We start from the raw sequence: 16668 nt of genomic DNA, 5'->3' as shown, positions 1-16668 counted from the left end.
AAATAATATTTCTTTACCAAAAATTAAAAATTTTCAATAGTTACTGAGTAAACGAGTGTCTTATCCTTAATGAATCATCCTGTATATTTAAAATTACAAAGATTTTTTTTAATACCAATTTGGTACATAATACCATTTCTGTAACATTTAACTTTTCTTATAATTTACATCCAAATATTTTGAGAATTATTTAAACGTAATATGCGTAGATATTACAACACCAAGTTTGTTGGTATTAAATATGTACCTAATTATTAAATTTATAGATTTAAGGGGTAAGAATGGGATAGATTAAAATTTTTAAATGAATAATATAATCATCTATATATTTTTGAAAAAAAAAATAGTCAATTTTGCATTTTTTGAAGGTATTGCATGAGACATAATTAATCAATCATCCTCTACAGGGTGGTCAACCGCTCACTGAAAACTTAAATAACTTTTGATCCAGTTAATATTTTTAGCTGATTTTTTTTTTTAAATAATAGTTATACGTTAGATCTATAGCTATATCTCAATAATTAATTTTTTTACATTTTATTAAAAAAATTAATTATTTTTAAATTTTAAATAAAATGTAAAAAAAAAAATCTAAGATAGCTATTTTGTAGAGTAGAATTTAAAAATTTTAGTAAAAAAATATCTTATTAATATTCAGTAGTAAATATTCTGTAGCGTTTTAAAGTTTGTGAAAATTTGAATTTTCATGTATTATTTTACGGTATTAAACATTGAAATACGTATTGAGAAGAGCACAGAAGAAAACGCTATCTTTTCATGATTACTGTGTATACATAAGATGATAATGTGTATACATTACAAACTTGGCATTAATACCATGATAAGAAATTAGATAAGGCAATTATTACTTATCACTCTCATTCAAAAGTATATTGAAAAGATAGCGTTTTCTTCTGTCCTATTCTCAATACTTATTTCAATGTTTAATACCGTAAAATAATACATGAAAATTCAAATTTTCACAAACTTTAAAACGCTACAGAATATTTACTATTGAATATTAATAAGATATTTTTTTACTAAAATTTTTAAATTCTACTCTACAAAATAGCTATCTTAGATTTTTTTTTTTTACATTTTATTTAAAATTTAAAAATAATAAATTTTTTTAATAAAATGTAAAAAAATTATTTATTGAGATATAGCTATAGATCTAACGTATAACTATTATTAAAAAAAAAAATCAGCTAAAAATATTAACTGGATCAAAAGTTATTTAAGTTGTCAGTGAGTGGTGGGCCGCCCTGTATGTCGGTTTAACGTTTACAAATATATATTAATGTTTTAAATCTCATTATAAGGTAAAATTAAATTTATGCTGACGTATTTAAAAAGATTGTACTGTTAAAACAAATATAATTCATATTTATTTAGTAAAATTTAGTTTCCAATTTAAAACCACCTGAACATTAAAATTTTAGATAATTATTGAGATAAAGTATTATCAATAAGTTTCAAAAATATTATAATCTATATAATCTATTTTATATTATATATTATTTAATTCTTTATATTTTAAGTAAAATATTTTTAAAATGCATAAAACAACTAAAACATTTGTTTTATTAGTCGTTACTATGGGTATTTTCATGATTGTAGTTAACGGTAAGTATATTAGCTCTTATTTTTAATTTAGTTGAAATGTTATGCCATAGTTACTATGAGCATTGGTATAGATTATTAAAATAGGTTTTAAATACACTTAATTTCACAACATTATTTTTAATATAATAATGTAATTTAATTATAGTTAAAATTTTTCTTAAAATGAGATTATCTCCAATTCCATTCCTCATAAATGTCAAACTATATAATTTATTAACACACTACTCTTTCTTTTTTCTTTTTTAAATAATAATTTTTGATGAAAATAGAAAGACTAAAATTTAATTAATTTTTATAAACCATTGTAAATATCAAATTCATTGTTAAAAAAAAATATTACGAAGGGTATATTTTAGGGGTAACTTTAAAAGTTAAATTGGAATTTATTATCATTTTTTTACTATTCAATAATGAATAGTCTAAATAATATTTTTATAATTAGATAACTATAATCGCATTTGTTGGATACGCATCACAAGAGGGCGATTTTCTTAGATTTTGTTGTGACTGATAGCGCCACTCGCAGTGCCACCACCGGTTGTGCTAGGGATTCGTCACTACGTTGGATGATAGTGTACGTGATTATTGTGTCTCGCCTAACGATTATCGGTCCCTTTTGTGAGTTTTGCGTTCTCGCCACCATTGCTAGCCCTTGCTACGTGGTTCTATGGTGCACCTAGCTCATAGTCGCTTTAATGGATTAATCACCCTGGTGATTCGTCGTGGGTATAGAATTGCTATACCTGTCTATGCCATTGTGCGCCCTTCGTGTACATAACAAGTGCCTCCGTTTGTATCGACTACGCTTGTAGTCTTCAACATTTTAATGTTAAGTATTCCAACTGTTCATTTCTCACCGTCATATTTCATCTATTGTACGTTACACAGTCAAGTTTTTATTTGTTTGGAATTATTATATTATGTTTTATCTATTTTGTTCAGAGATGCCTTGATGGCCATTTTAGTATTAAGTGACCTCCTCCCAATCCACAATTCTATGATAGTTTATATATATATATATATATTGTTACTTTAATATATAACTCCTTGTCTTGTAATTGTTATAATTTTATTTAGTGTAAGTACCATCCTCAATCTTATATACAGTCCACTCCCTATTTCTTTCTCCGGCATAATTAGACAACCCAACCGGACGTTAACTAACCCGCACATTATAACCGGGCGTTCTGTTCAAACAGCATTATTATTGTTGAAAAAAATAGAGCATCACTAAACATTACTCCGTTTATCACCTTTTCTCATTATTCAGTCACTTATATCCCAAAATTCGAAAAGCAATTTTTTCTCACCATAAATATATTTATTATAATATCATAGTGTATATAACTATTTCATTATAGTGAACTATAAGAAAAATGTTCTTAATAATTAAAACATTTTACTCTAAAAATAAGCAAATTAATTGAATAATACATATTAATTTTGTTTATATATGCATATATTTGTATAAATTTGCTAAATGTTTTTAATAATATTATTTTGATATATGTAGCTATTGGTATACCAATTATAGACTCAGAAAATAACAATGGTAAGTTAATTTTTTACTTAGCTTATAATTACAAAAAATTATATCTTTTAAATAAATTATAATTTTTATTTTTACTTAATTTATGATTAATGAAAAAATCTTAAAATAGATCAACCTTGTATTATCATAAAATGAAAATTTATCTTTAATTTGTACAATTTTTGAACTTCTTGGCGAGGTCTTAATAACACATTTTACTTAAAAATATAATTATTATTATTTTTAATTAATTCTTACAGATAGTTTGTACATTATTTTTATTGTTATATCACTTNCATTTTACTTAAAAATATAATTATTATTATTTTTAATTAATTCTTACAGATAGTTTGTACATTATTTTTATTGTTATATCACTTTTTTGAACTTAGGTAAACAACAATAATGAATATTAGTTATAATAGCATGTTTTATTTATGATACAGTACAGGTCACTTTTTGTTATTTTATAGAACATACCAGAAACGAAATATTTTTAACCATTCCCAGTACCGCATACTTTGCATATAGGAAATAAATCAATTTTATAACTCAATTGTTAGCTCTCCGTTTTGGAGCTAAAAAAGTATCTTCATAGGCTCAGCCTTTCTGTGGGTCGATCAAGCGCAAAGCAAAAATTAACCTCTAATATTTACTAAATGTTGTAGCCAAAAATAACGGAGCAATGTTTTTAAGTTCGTCTAGCTAGTACCAAATTATTCTTTATATCTTTTAATAACAAGTTAGTTTTACTGTCAAATACAAAGATGTTTATTTCGCGTATTTCTTTGTATTTACAATAGTGTAACTATAATACACGCGCTAGTCGGTGCCTGTTAATGTTGACAAAAAAATTTCTAAGACGCAAATAAGTACAGCTTACTATTGTCACCTATCTAAGTATAGACATAATTTTGATAGTTGCAGCTATTTTACCAGTTATTGATACACGTGCGACTTGAAATACGGTTTTTACTACATATTTTAATTATAGAAAAATACTTCATTTCATAACTTCCGTTTTATTTACACAATTTTTAGAAAATTAAAAATATGACTTATTTGTGTTTTTTTTTTTTTATTATTATTCGTGTTATTATAATATACGTTTGAAGTCAATTTAATAAAAAGATTTGTAATAATGCATATAAGCGTAAATGGAGAATAATTTGTAAAAAAAGACCTTCGGGATAAAAATGATTCCCTTCATCATGATAAAAATGTAATTATAACTATATAGTAATATGTTTTATTCAAAATGGCCCTCTTTAATTAAAGGAGATATTTAATTTAATCTTTCTCTTTTTATTAATATTTTATCTAGGACATTATACATAAAATAGAGAATGACAGTTTTAGTGAATTTCTAAAAAAATAATTCTTATTAATTAATTTTAAAAAATCAAACAAATATTCTTTATGATCAATTGTTTTATTGAGTGCGTGTGACGATCATAATATTGAATTAGAAACTACTAAGTACTAATAGAGTGGTTGAAGTCTGAAATAATTCATAAGATATTTATAATTCATAAGACATAATTCATGTCAAGTAGGGCTCTAAGAAATATGATATAATAAGCTTCCTATATTAATTATTTAGTTATTGAAATTCTATATAATTCTACTTAGGATATTAATTTCAGTGAGAAGGTCTAAAATTATACGCTCCTAAGTTAGTTGTGATACTTACGTTTCAAACAATATGGACTCAAATAAAATTATTTTAATATTTAAAATTTTAAATAAATATATGCATCAATTTAATGTTTCTTTATATCAGTAGACAATTATAGTATAGGTGGTACAAATATTAAAAGTTTAAATTTAAAATTTTCAAAAATTCATCTTTAATTTTTACTTAAATATTTCCTGAAAAAATTCAATGAAATATTTCAATTTCTTTTATTTCATGAAACTTTAATAATTATGCACCAACACAGTATTATATATATATATGTTTACTAACGTAAACTAATAGCATTAATTAATAAAATAGGTGTCATAAACAAGTATATACGATTTTCATTTAATTTTATATATCTGATTATTTTGATTAATTAAATAGAACAGAATGATACAGAAATGTTTGAATCGGATGACGAAATGGGTAAATCTCTTTTTTAATTATAATTTAGTTATAACCTAATATTCCTTTCAAAAAATTGTAAATTTTCAAATATCTGATTATTAATATTTTGCATTATTCCAATGGTGAGCATTAACTAGTTAAAAGTTAATTTTTTTTAACTTTTCAACTTAACTAATAATTTTTTTTTTCTAGTAAATTTTTAAAATCAACTAATTTCATTTTTCATTGAAATAACTTATTTTTTTTCAGTTAATTAGTTAAAATAACATATAAGCTAAATTCAAAATATCCTAAAAACAATTCTCTTTATATGCTATGTACGTGGTTTATTTAAAATCAAATTTATCCCTATCCCAAATATTATATTTACACAACAATATATATATTTTTTTAAAAATGTATGTGATTTTTAACTGATTTTTTTTTAATTGATAGTTTTAAAGATAAAATAATGTAACCAACACCAAAATATACAAGACGAATATAGAAATTTTTTTCATCATTAATATTTTCTTCCCATCCAGTTAAAATTGATTATTAGATTTCTCTTGCATCACCGATCAATAAAAAAATGATTTAAAGAGATTTTAGCTGAAAAATTAATTTAAAATAAAATACACTTTTTTAATTATTATTCATAAACCATTTCGATTAACTTGCCCATCCTTACATTATTCTGAAACTCAATAACAGTAATTTTGATTTATTTTTATTGAAACAATATATGTAGATAAAATAAATATTTCTTTTGACGTTGAAAACCTCCTACGTAAAAAAAACGAAATACCTAATATCAATATTAGGTGTTTTTTTTTTTCAAAATCTATGAGTATCAAACTTTTAATCTTCTTATCTTGCATATTTATATATTAAATATTTTATGTTTAAATGTCTTACTAATAATATACATTATTTTGTATATTATACATTTTATTATAAATATATTTACATATTACAATAGAAGAAAGTAGTGTTTCAGTCCCAGAAAAAACATTGAATGAGCTGATTCTTAAATTAAATGAAATGTTAAAAATGAACAATAAAACTAATAATGAAAATCAAGGTAAGTTTTAAATTAAGCCTAATAATATATTTTTAAAAAAGTTTTATTTCAACAAAATTTATAAATTGACAAAAAATACATATATATGTTAAAAAAATCAAGGGCTTGAATTTTTAAGTTATAATTTAAAAATCTAGTGGTTCAATAATGTAATAATTATTGAATTTCAAGCATAGTCAAAATATTCAAATGTATAATTTTAAATATTTTGTTTGCAAAATAAAATATATTTTACAAACAAATCATTTTATTATACCTCCCTACTTATTTAATCATGTCGGCAAATATTTTTTGTGTATTTTATTAAAAATAAAGTTGGTGGATTCCTAAATGATTATATAAAATATAATAAAATTAAACTAGAATAAAAAGTATTTAAAGTAGTTAATTATTTTTATAATTTCTAAATTAAGTGTTCTATAAACCAAGTATTATAATTAATTGTTTGTTATTTATAAAAATTAAAATAATTTAATTATCTTACTCTATAAGTAAAATTAATTTTAGTATAAATAATCAATTTTTAAATTTTTTCTTTTAGAAAATGTATTTTGTGTACGATGTAATAGTGATAAACTATCAACATACTTACTTCCGTGTATGCACAAAGTATGTAAAATTTGTGAGTACAGAATATTTTCTCAGCAAATGAATGTTAAATGTGAAAAATGTCAGACACAAGTTTTACAATTATCAAGTGCAGGTATGTATTTTAATAATTGTTACAGTAATAACCCGAAAATTAATGTATAGAGAGTGAGAGAGAGAGGGTGTACAAATGATATCTGACAGTGATTAAAATCAATATCATGAGAAACGCTTCGATAATAATCTGTAGATAGTGTTTTATTTTAAAAAATTGGCGGATTAATCATTTTTAACCTACTTTTTTTGTGAAAGTTTATAATAATAAAAAATTATGAATTTATTGCCATAACTTTTAACTCAACTTGTAGTGAATCAAAAAAAGAAAATAAAATAACTTTTGTTGTAATTTAAAAGGGGTTATTAATTTAGGGAGTACTTTGACAGTTACTTAAAAGAAATAAATTAAATAGAAAATGATGGGATTTGGGTTCTTATTTGATCCACTACTTTATTGTATTGATAATATTATTACTCGGGGTATGAGTACGAGGGTCACTAAGAAAGATAGAAGATGATAGAAAAATAAAGTGATCTTTATTTTATTAATATGGGATTCATTATAATTAATTGTCAATTTCTAAATATCAATAATGCCAAGAGTTTTGAAGGTTATCGATGATAGGTGGGATTGAGTCACCTCGTGTGTCTACCCGAGTGGCATGGTGGCTATACATATGAACCTCCAACCTATTTCCTGAAATAGACACGTATCAACGATATAACTCTGCCAAGTAACTCTGTGCAAACATTATCGATTTATTAAATTTACTTGGTATATTTATTATTATTGATAATTACTTGATTTTCCTGTATGCCTACTTAATCTATGTACTCATAAAATTTAATTCTAAACCTTATTTATTTTTGGTGAATTTATTAGATTCCTACCTTGATATTTTCTGCGATACTCTTAAATAAATAGATGTTGTATTTTTCGTACAAATATAATTGTGTTGACGGCGGATCACTTCTTGCATATATTTTGTTATGTTGAATGATCAAGCGTAGTGAGTGCCTCTGTGAATATCTGACTGCATCTGTCTCAGAATGCTCTTTATTTTTGGCTTTTTATATTAAATTTGATCGTGGTTCAAAGGCAAGAAGTGATCCCCGACGCCACTATTATTTCTTTATTAATCGTAATTTATTACATGTTATTTATTACATTTTCATCAATAATGATCTACATATTATAAAATACTATTATATCTTATATAATAAATTAGACATAGTTTATTACCCTTCATCATATGTGCTACCATTACATATTGTTTATTATTTCCTATTTGTTTTATATAATTAATATATGCTTTTTTCTACGAAATTTTATTAGTATATTTAAACATTTAAAAGGTACATATATATATATATATATCTTATTTTTATTGGTATACATTTCATTTTGTGTGATTGATTGATTGAAGTCTTAAATAATATATTATAACATTAATGATGTTCTATGTATATCATTACAAACTTGCAAGTTCGAAATTAACATCATTAAATAGAAAAAAATGGTAGTGTTAAGCTTAACATACAGCCAGTAATCACTTCTATCACTTCTAAGTTTTAAAAATAAAAAATAAGTATTTACATATAAAACAATAATTAAGAACAAAACAAAAAATGTTTTAAATTAATACTGATTTTTAATTTTAAAATGTTAAAAATAAAAAAAAAATTACATATTTAACCTATTTTTTTAATCCTTTACAATTGATTTTTGTGAAAGTTTATAGTAAAAAAAATGTATTTATTACCATAACTTTTCGCTCAATTTGCAAGTTTGTTATTGACATCATTAAATTTTATAAGAATTAAAAAAATTGTACCGCTAAGATTAATATGCAGTCAGGAAATTTTATAATTACTATTTATAGTAACTTCAGAAAATAAAAAAAGTTGTTAAAAAGATCTACTTAATTGAGTGTATTATAAAACTTGATTATAATTTAAAAAATCCATCGTTAAATTCAGGTGATACTAAAAATATTTTTTTTTTAGATTTATATATATATATATATATATATAACAACATGTTTCGAAAAATGTTGGAATGTTATAGACTGGTAGTAGCACACACGAATAGAGTTAAAAATTAACAAATTACAAAGTAAAATTATTTACTCTTGCAGTTGAATACTTTTATCATATCAAATCTAATTCGACAATAAATATTTTTAAAATATTAGAAATGAATGATTTAAATTGTTTGTATGGATAAAGCTAATTAGCTACTTTTTATTTAATTCAGGTATTTGTTTTCAATTTTTTTAGGGTAATATTTTCAACTAAATACGAATTGTAATCATTTGACGTATCTTTAAAAAAGTAGTTTAAGTGAGGGTTGGAAAAATAAATCGCATCCACAAAAAAAAAAAAACATAGTAAAAAAATATTAACATGAATAAGAAATTTCTTCTCATGAGGGGAAACTACAGTGATGAGATCCTTGATAATAATTGGTTTTTGAATTTAAATGAGATAAAAATCAAATAATTTGAAATTTTTTTTCTAACTCAATAAGAATTCAGGAAAAAATGAAAAATTTAATAGTTACAGGCGAATTTGAACTTCGTATCCTTAGCGTAAAAGATACAAGTGTTACCAATTTAAAAAAAAAGTATGTCAAATAAAAGAAGTAAACATAAAGTGTTTATAAAAAAAAAATTGTGTTGATTTGTTAATTTTTGACAAAGTTATGGTAGTTTTAAAAATAAAAATAACGAAATTTGCCAATTTAAAAATTTTAATTTATTTAGAGATTTCCCCCATTTACGGGGAACGAGAGAAATGTTTTCAATTTTTAAGGGTAATGCCTCCAACTAGATACGATTTGTGATTTTTTGACATATTGTTTATCAAAATCGGTCCAGTGAGTGCTGAGAAAAAGTGACAACAGACAAAAAAAAACACATCATTAAAATTAATACCTTCTCAGCTTCTCATCGAAGCCAAAACATATTTTTAACATAACCTCATAGTTTCTTCATAAAAATTAAATGTATTATTCTTTTTATCTACATAAAAAAATATAATTTTACATTTTTTTAGATAAAGAATTGTCAAAAGAAGAAGCATGGAAATTAATAAATCTAATGGATAAGATTTAATCTCGTAACAATAATCAATAATCTTAACATACGTTTTTAGTTGTTTGTTATTTTATTTTTCAGAAATAAATATTACATTATTGTATTCATCATTTAAAATTAATATTCATTTGTCATGAAATTAGGTACTCTATAGTTATAATTTTAAAAAAAACTGCAGCACAGTGGGATAGCATTTCAGTAGGGATGTAACATTGTTAAAATACATACACCACTCACTATTCAGTAGTCCATAAATTATTGTCTATTAATTATCAAATCAAATATATATTATTCATACCAATCCTTTAAACTATTTCAAAAAATATGTCTAAAAATGCATAGATACAAATCTGATACAAAAAAGGATGGAAAATTTTTTCAGCTTTTAAAGGCAATGTCTTCAACTATATACGATTTGTGATCTTTTGGCGTTGAAAAAAATCGGTTCGATGAAAGTTGAGAAAAAGTGGTGACAGTCAAAAAAAAAGAGACATCATAGTTAAATGAATACCTTGTCAGTTTTGCATCAAAGCTATAATCATTTGATGTTAAATTTTTAGAAGGAATTTTTAATAAATAAATTTTAATAATTTGATTATCTGACTTAGTTATCGGTAACTAGAACATTTTTTTTAATTAAAGAGATGCTCTTCCTTTTAATATACGGAATGGTATGGCACTAAAAGCTACAAAAATTTTCTCTGAAAATATATATAACTAATACTTAAATTTTTTTTTATTGTTATTATTTTTTTGTAAAATGGAATTAAATAGGGGTACTGACCTCCCCTTTTATATAACTATACTGTTTGACCTAAAATATAGGTATAAATAATTAACAAAATAGAATTGATGTATAATATTATAACAATACAAAAAAGATTGCAGTTATTCCAAAAAAATAACATTTTTTGTTTACATAAGGAGTCTGTTTATATATAGAAGACATGTTATCGGGACAGATTTTTTTTACTTCTAGTATGTAATGCAACCTTCAATTTAACATATGTTTGAAGTATTTCCTCAACGTTTTCAAAAAGTGAAAAAGTGTTACTTTTTATATGTATGATTCAAGTTTTTCATTGTAATTTATTAGATTGATACCAAAATTTCATAATTAAAGAAATTTTTAATTTTTAATAGTGACAACAATATGTCATTGGCAGCATTGTCTAAGGAGGCACTCTAGTACTATTAAATATTTTACCTGATTTGTTATTTTGTACAATGTAGTGAGATTGTGAAATTAAGTTATTTGTATTTAATTGTTAACAATATTAAATAAAATAATATCCTAAACTTCAAACAATTTTTAAATTCATATTATTATACAAAATTTATAATATAATAAAAACAACCAATTAATTGATAATAATTAAATACATAAATGTTATATTTAATTATGTACATTTTAAAAGTTATTTTGAATTAATTAATGTTATTGTACATTTTTTACATTTTCGAAATCTTATCGTTTAACAAGCGTAACAGAATTGAAAAGTGAAATTGTTATAATATTTATTTTAACTAACTTCTTAATAAGGTGACCATATAAGTTGATTTTATTTTACAGTATAGTAATGTATTGAAAAATTATAGGAAAATCAATCGAAATAATCAACACTCTTATTTATTTAATATTTAATTATTTTTGTGAATATTTGACCCTTTAACAACCCTCAGGAAGGGTTTCAAAATGGTAACTTTATCAATTTAACTTTTGACAATGTTCCGAAAAGACTGACACTTTTATATATAGGGTGATTGATTAACTATGCCTCACAAATTATGGCATAGTGAATATATAGAGAGGCATAGTTAATCAATCACCCTGTATACCTTAAATTAAAGCTTATGTAATATACTTTAATTTGAAAAAAAAAATTGACCTCTAGATTTGTCTTCATGGTGAAAATGACTACCATATTTTAAAATATGCTGTTTTTGTGTTAAGATTCTGGGTTTTATAATTTATTTTATTTTAAAATATCTGAAAAGGGGACATAAATCAAATTGATATAGCATAAAAAATTAAACTTATATAAATTTTTTACATCTATGGTAAACGCGTATAAAATTTTAAGGGCTTGATGCAAAACTTTTCAGAAAATATTTTACAATTAATTATGAATAAATGGTCTACAAGGAATTTTCATGGGAATTAAAATTACAATTTTCTTGATCAATTTTTAGCGATGATTTCAAATCTTTAATTAGATTTTTTCTACCACCATTATTTTTCTGTATCATTACTAATTAGTTAAAATTGAATTTTGTGTTTGTTACCACTTATTCTCAGCTCTCACTGGACAATTATTGATGAACAATACGTCAAAATATATCGTATCTACTCGAAATAATTACCCTCAATAATTGAAAAAAATTCTCTCGTTCCTTATAAATGTGGGATATCTATAAATAAATAATAATATAAAATCAGTTATTTTCGATATATTTTCATCTTTTTTTACTTAAAACTGAAATAACTTTTTAAAAAATTGATGAATAAAAACAATTTTTTTAACATAATGTGTTTTTTATATATGTGTATTCATTGTTTATTTTGAGATAAAAAAATAATGTAATTTTAAAACAAATATTTCAATTTTATATACAAAAAATTTAATTAAAACTGATATATGAAAAATAATGGTTTCTAATAATACCGTCAGAATCTATTGTTTTATTTTAAAATTTTATTAAAAGATATAATAANAAATTAAAACTCTGATATATGAAAAATAATGGTTTCTAATAATACCGTCAGAATCTATTGTTTTATTTTAAAATTTTATTAAAAGATATAATAATTTATTTTGTTGAAAAAAATAGACCATTATCACTGAACACAAAAAAAAATGGTAGCACAATCAGGTCGCGGCACAGATGGACGTGGAATAGTTGGGACAAGTATAAATGATATCTGACAGTGATTAAAATCACTATTATAAGAAACTCTTCAATGCAAATCTGTATATAGTGTTTAATTTTAAAAAAGTGGTGGATTATTCTAAAAGCTACATGATCTGCTATTTCCTTATTTATATCCTGATTAAGATAAAGTATGTCAATTTAAAAAAGGATATAAATATTAATTCTTATAAAAAAATTGTGTTGATCCATATACTTTTCAATAAATTATGGCATTATAAAGATAAAAATGTAAAAATTTTTCACAATGAAGACAAAATAAAGTCCGAAATTTTTTTTTTTCATAATAAAGTACATTACATTAGCTTTAATTTAAGATATATGTAAATGTGCCTGACATTCCGGAACACTTTAAAAAGTTAAGTTGAAAAAGTTAATTTTTATAAAAAAGTTGTTAATTTGAATCCCTTCCTGTGGGTAGGGAAAGAGTTAATTTATAGTAATTAATTTTATAGTAATTTATAGAAAAAATACATCAAATGGTAAGTAAGACATTATGCATCTATAAAACAAAATTATATTGATTTGAAAAAGTTATGGTAGTTTTAAGTAAACAAAATTGAAAAAATTTCGAAAATTAGCGATGTTTATATTTGTAATTTTTTTGAAGATATCCCCCATTTACGAGGAACGAGGGAAATTTTTTCAATTTTTGAGGGTAATGTCTTTGACTAGATACAATTTGTGAGCTTTTGACGTATCGTTGAAAGATATCGGTTCCGTGAGAGCTGAGAAAAAGTGGTAACAGACACAAAAAAAAACATCATAGTAAAATCAATACCTTTTCAGCTTCGCATCGAAGCTAAAAAATTTTGAAAATTGTATGTCGTTAAGTAATTTTTCTATGTTTTACTATCTTATAAGATTATAGGTAGGTTGTAAATTTTAAACTCTCACGGTGAGTAGAATTTTGATCGAATTTTGAATTTTCGGATATTTTTACCTTCCTCATATCAATCATATTATAGAATAGAATAATTATAATTATTGAGAAACGGTAAGAAAATCGTTTTATGGAAAAAAAGTGCCGCAAGAAATTTGGACACTNTTGACCTCTAGATTTGTCTTCATGGTGAAAATGACTACCATATTTTAAAATATGCTGTTTTTGTGTTAAGATTCTGGGTTTTATAATTTATTTTATTTTAAAATATCTGAAAAGGGGACATAAATCAAATTGATATAGCATAAAAAATTAAACTTATATAAATTTTTTACATCTATGGTAAACGCGTATAAAATTTTAAGGGCTTGATGCAAAACTTTTCAGAAAATATTTTACAATTAATTATGAATAAATGGTCTACAAGGAATTTTCATGGGAATTAAAATTACAATTTTCTTGATCAATTTTTAGCGATGATTTCAAATCTTTAATTAGATTTTTTCTACCACCATTATTTTTCTGTATCATTACTAATTAGTTAAAATTGAATTTTGTGTTTGTTACCACTTATTCTCAGCTCTCACTGGACCATTATTGATGAACAATACGTCAAAATATATCGTATCTACTCGAAATAATTACCCTCAATAATTGAAAAAAATTCTCTCGTTCCTTATAAATGTGGGATATCCATAAATAAATAATAATATAAAATCAGTTATTTTCGATATATTTTCATCTTTTTTTACTTAAAACTGAAATAACTTTTTAAAAAATTGATGAATAAAAACAATTTTTTTAACATAATGTGTTTTTTATATATGTGTATTCATTGTTTATTTTGAGATAAAAAAATAATGTAATTTTAAAACAAATATTTCAATTTTATATACAAAAAATTTAATTAAAACTGATATATGAAAAATAATGGTTTCTAATAATACCGTCAGAATCTATTGTTTTATTTTAAAATTTTATTAAAAGATATAATAATTTATTTTGTTGAAAAAAATAGACCATTATCACTGAACACAAAAAAAAATGGTAGCACAATCAGGTCGCGGCACAGATGGACGTGGAATAGTTGGGACAAGTATAAATGATATCTGACAGTGATTAAAATCACTATTATAAGAAACTCTTCAATGCAAATCTGTATATAGTGTTTAATTTTAAAAAAGTGGTGGATTATTCTAAAAGCTACATGATCTGCTATTTCCTTATTTATATCCTGATTAAGATAAAGTATGTCAATTTAAAAAAGGATATAAATATTAATTCTTATAAAAAAATTGTGTTGATCCATACACTTTTCAATAAATTATGGCATTATAAAGATAAAAATGTAAAAATTTTTCACAATGAAGACAAAATAAAGTCCGAAATTTTTTTTTTTCATAATAAAGTACATTACATTAGCTTTAATTTAAGATATATGTAAATGTGCCTGACATTCCGGAACACTTTAAAAAGTTAAGTTGAAAAAGTTAATTTTTATAAAAAAGTTGTTAATTTGAATCCATTCCTGTGGGTAGGGAAAGAGTTAATTTATAGTAATTAATTTTATAGTAATTTATAGAAAAAATACATCAAATGGTAAGTAAGACATTATGCATCTATAAAACAAAATTATATTGATTTGAAAAAGTTATGGTAGTTTTAAGTAAACAAAATTGAAAAAATTTCGAAAATTAGCGATGTTTATATTTGTAATTTTTTTGAAGATATCCCCCATTTACGAGGAACGAGGGAAATTTTTTCAATTTTTGAGGGTAATGTCTTTGACTAGATACAATTTGTGAGCTTTTGACGTATCGTTGAAAGATATCGGTTCCGTGAGAGCTGAGAAAAAGTGGTAACAGACACAAAAAAAAACATCATAGTAAAATCAATACCTTTTCAGCTTCGCATCGAAGCTAAAAAATTTTGAAAATTGTATGTCGTTAAGTAATTTTTCTATGTTTTACTATCTTATAAGATTATAGGTAGGTTGTAAATTTTAAACTCTCACGGTGAGTAGAATTTTGATCGAATTTTGAATTTTCGGATATTTTTACCTTCCTCATATCAATCATATTATAGAATAGAATAATTATAATTATTGAGAAACGGTAAGAAAATCGTTTTATGGAAAAAAAGTGCCGCAAGAAATTTGGACACTATACAGAGTGAAAACACTATGTACGCTATTTAAATGCTGTATTCGAGTAGATGTACTAAAGTAGCACTCAGCCTTTTTACTTAACAAATCTTAACAAGTTTATCATAAATCGTTTTGGTACCTTAATACATTAAGTTATACGCGTCTTTTTTGCTTTTTATATCCACATTCTAGTTAATATCAAGTAAAATATTTTATATAATTTTTCAATAAACGAACTTTTATACTAACAAAATACTTAACCGTTTCTTGTATTATAACTTTTTATTCTAACAATATTGTATTATTATTTTGTTTTATATAATATAATCCAAACNGTACAGAGTGTTTTCACTCTGTATAGGCTATTTAAATGCTGTATTCGAGTAGATGTACTAAAGTAGCACTCAGCCTTTTTACTTAACAAATCTTAACAAGTTTATCATAAATCGTTTTGGTACCTTAATACATCAAGTTATACGCGTCTTTTTTGCTTTTTATATCCACATTCTAGTTAATATCAAGTAAAATATTTTATATAATTTTTCAATAAACGAACTTTTATACTAACAAAATACTTAACCGTTTCTTGTATTATAACTTTTTATTCTAACAATATTGTATTATTATTTTGTTTTATATAATATAATCCAAAC

General features: G+C 23.3%; 1 protein-coding gene across 1 annotated transcript; it reads left to right on the top strand.

Annotated features, from left to right (window-relative positions):
- Positions 1-1453: 1453 nt before the first annotated feature.
- LOC126904714 (uncharacterized) lies at positions 1454-10172 on the top strand. Its single transcript, XM_050683941.1, has 6 exons — positions 1454-1626; positions 3140-3178; positions 5226-5267; positions 6211-6312; positions 6854-7015; positions 10015-10172. The coding sequence occupies exons 1-6, from the start codon at positions 1557-1559 to the stop codon at positions 10071-10073; spliced, it is 474 nt and encodes a 157-aa protein (XP_050539898.1). The 5' UTR covers positions 1454-1556; the 3' UTR covers positions 10074-10172.
- Positions 10173-16668: the final 6496 nt, after the last annotated feature.

This window comes from Daktulosphaira vitifoliae, unplaced genomic scaffold (genome assembly GCF_025091365.1).
Source record: "Daktulosphaira vitifoliae isolate Bord-2020 unplaced genomic scaffold, ASM2509136v1 Scaffold_4, whole genome shotgun sequence".
In the NCBI taxonomy this organism is placed as follows: domain Eukaryota; kingdom Metazoa; phylum Arthropoda; class Insecta; order Hemiptera; family Phylloxeridae; genus Daktulosphaira; species Daktulosphaira vitifoliae.
Note: the sequence above shows the minus strand (reverse complement) of the source record. Positions and strands in the feature narration are given on the sequence as shown.

Excerpts from the sequence above, each read along its gene's own strand:
- LOC126904714 (XM_050683941.1), top strand. The coding sequence starts at position 1,557 with ATGCATAAAACAACTAAAACATTTGTTTTATTAGTCGTTACTATGGGT. Across the intron at positions 1,627-3,139 it reads TTTCATGATTGTAGTTAACG|CTATTGGTATACCAATTATA; the intron begins GTAAGTATATTA and ends TGATATATGTAG. Across the intron at positions 7,016-10,014 it reads TTTACAATTATCAAGTGCAG|ATAAAGAATTGTCAAAAGAA; the intron begins GTATGTATTTTA and ends ACATTTTTTTAG.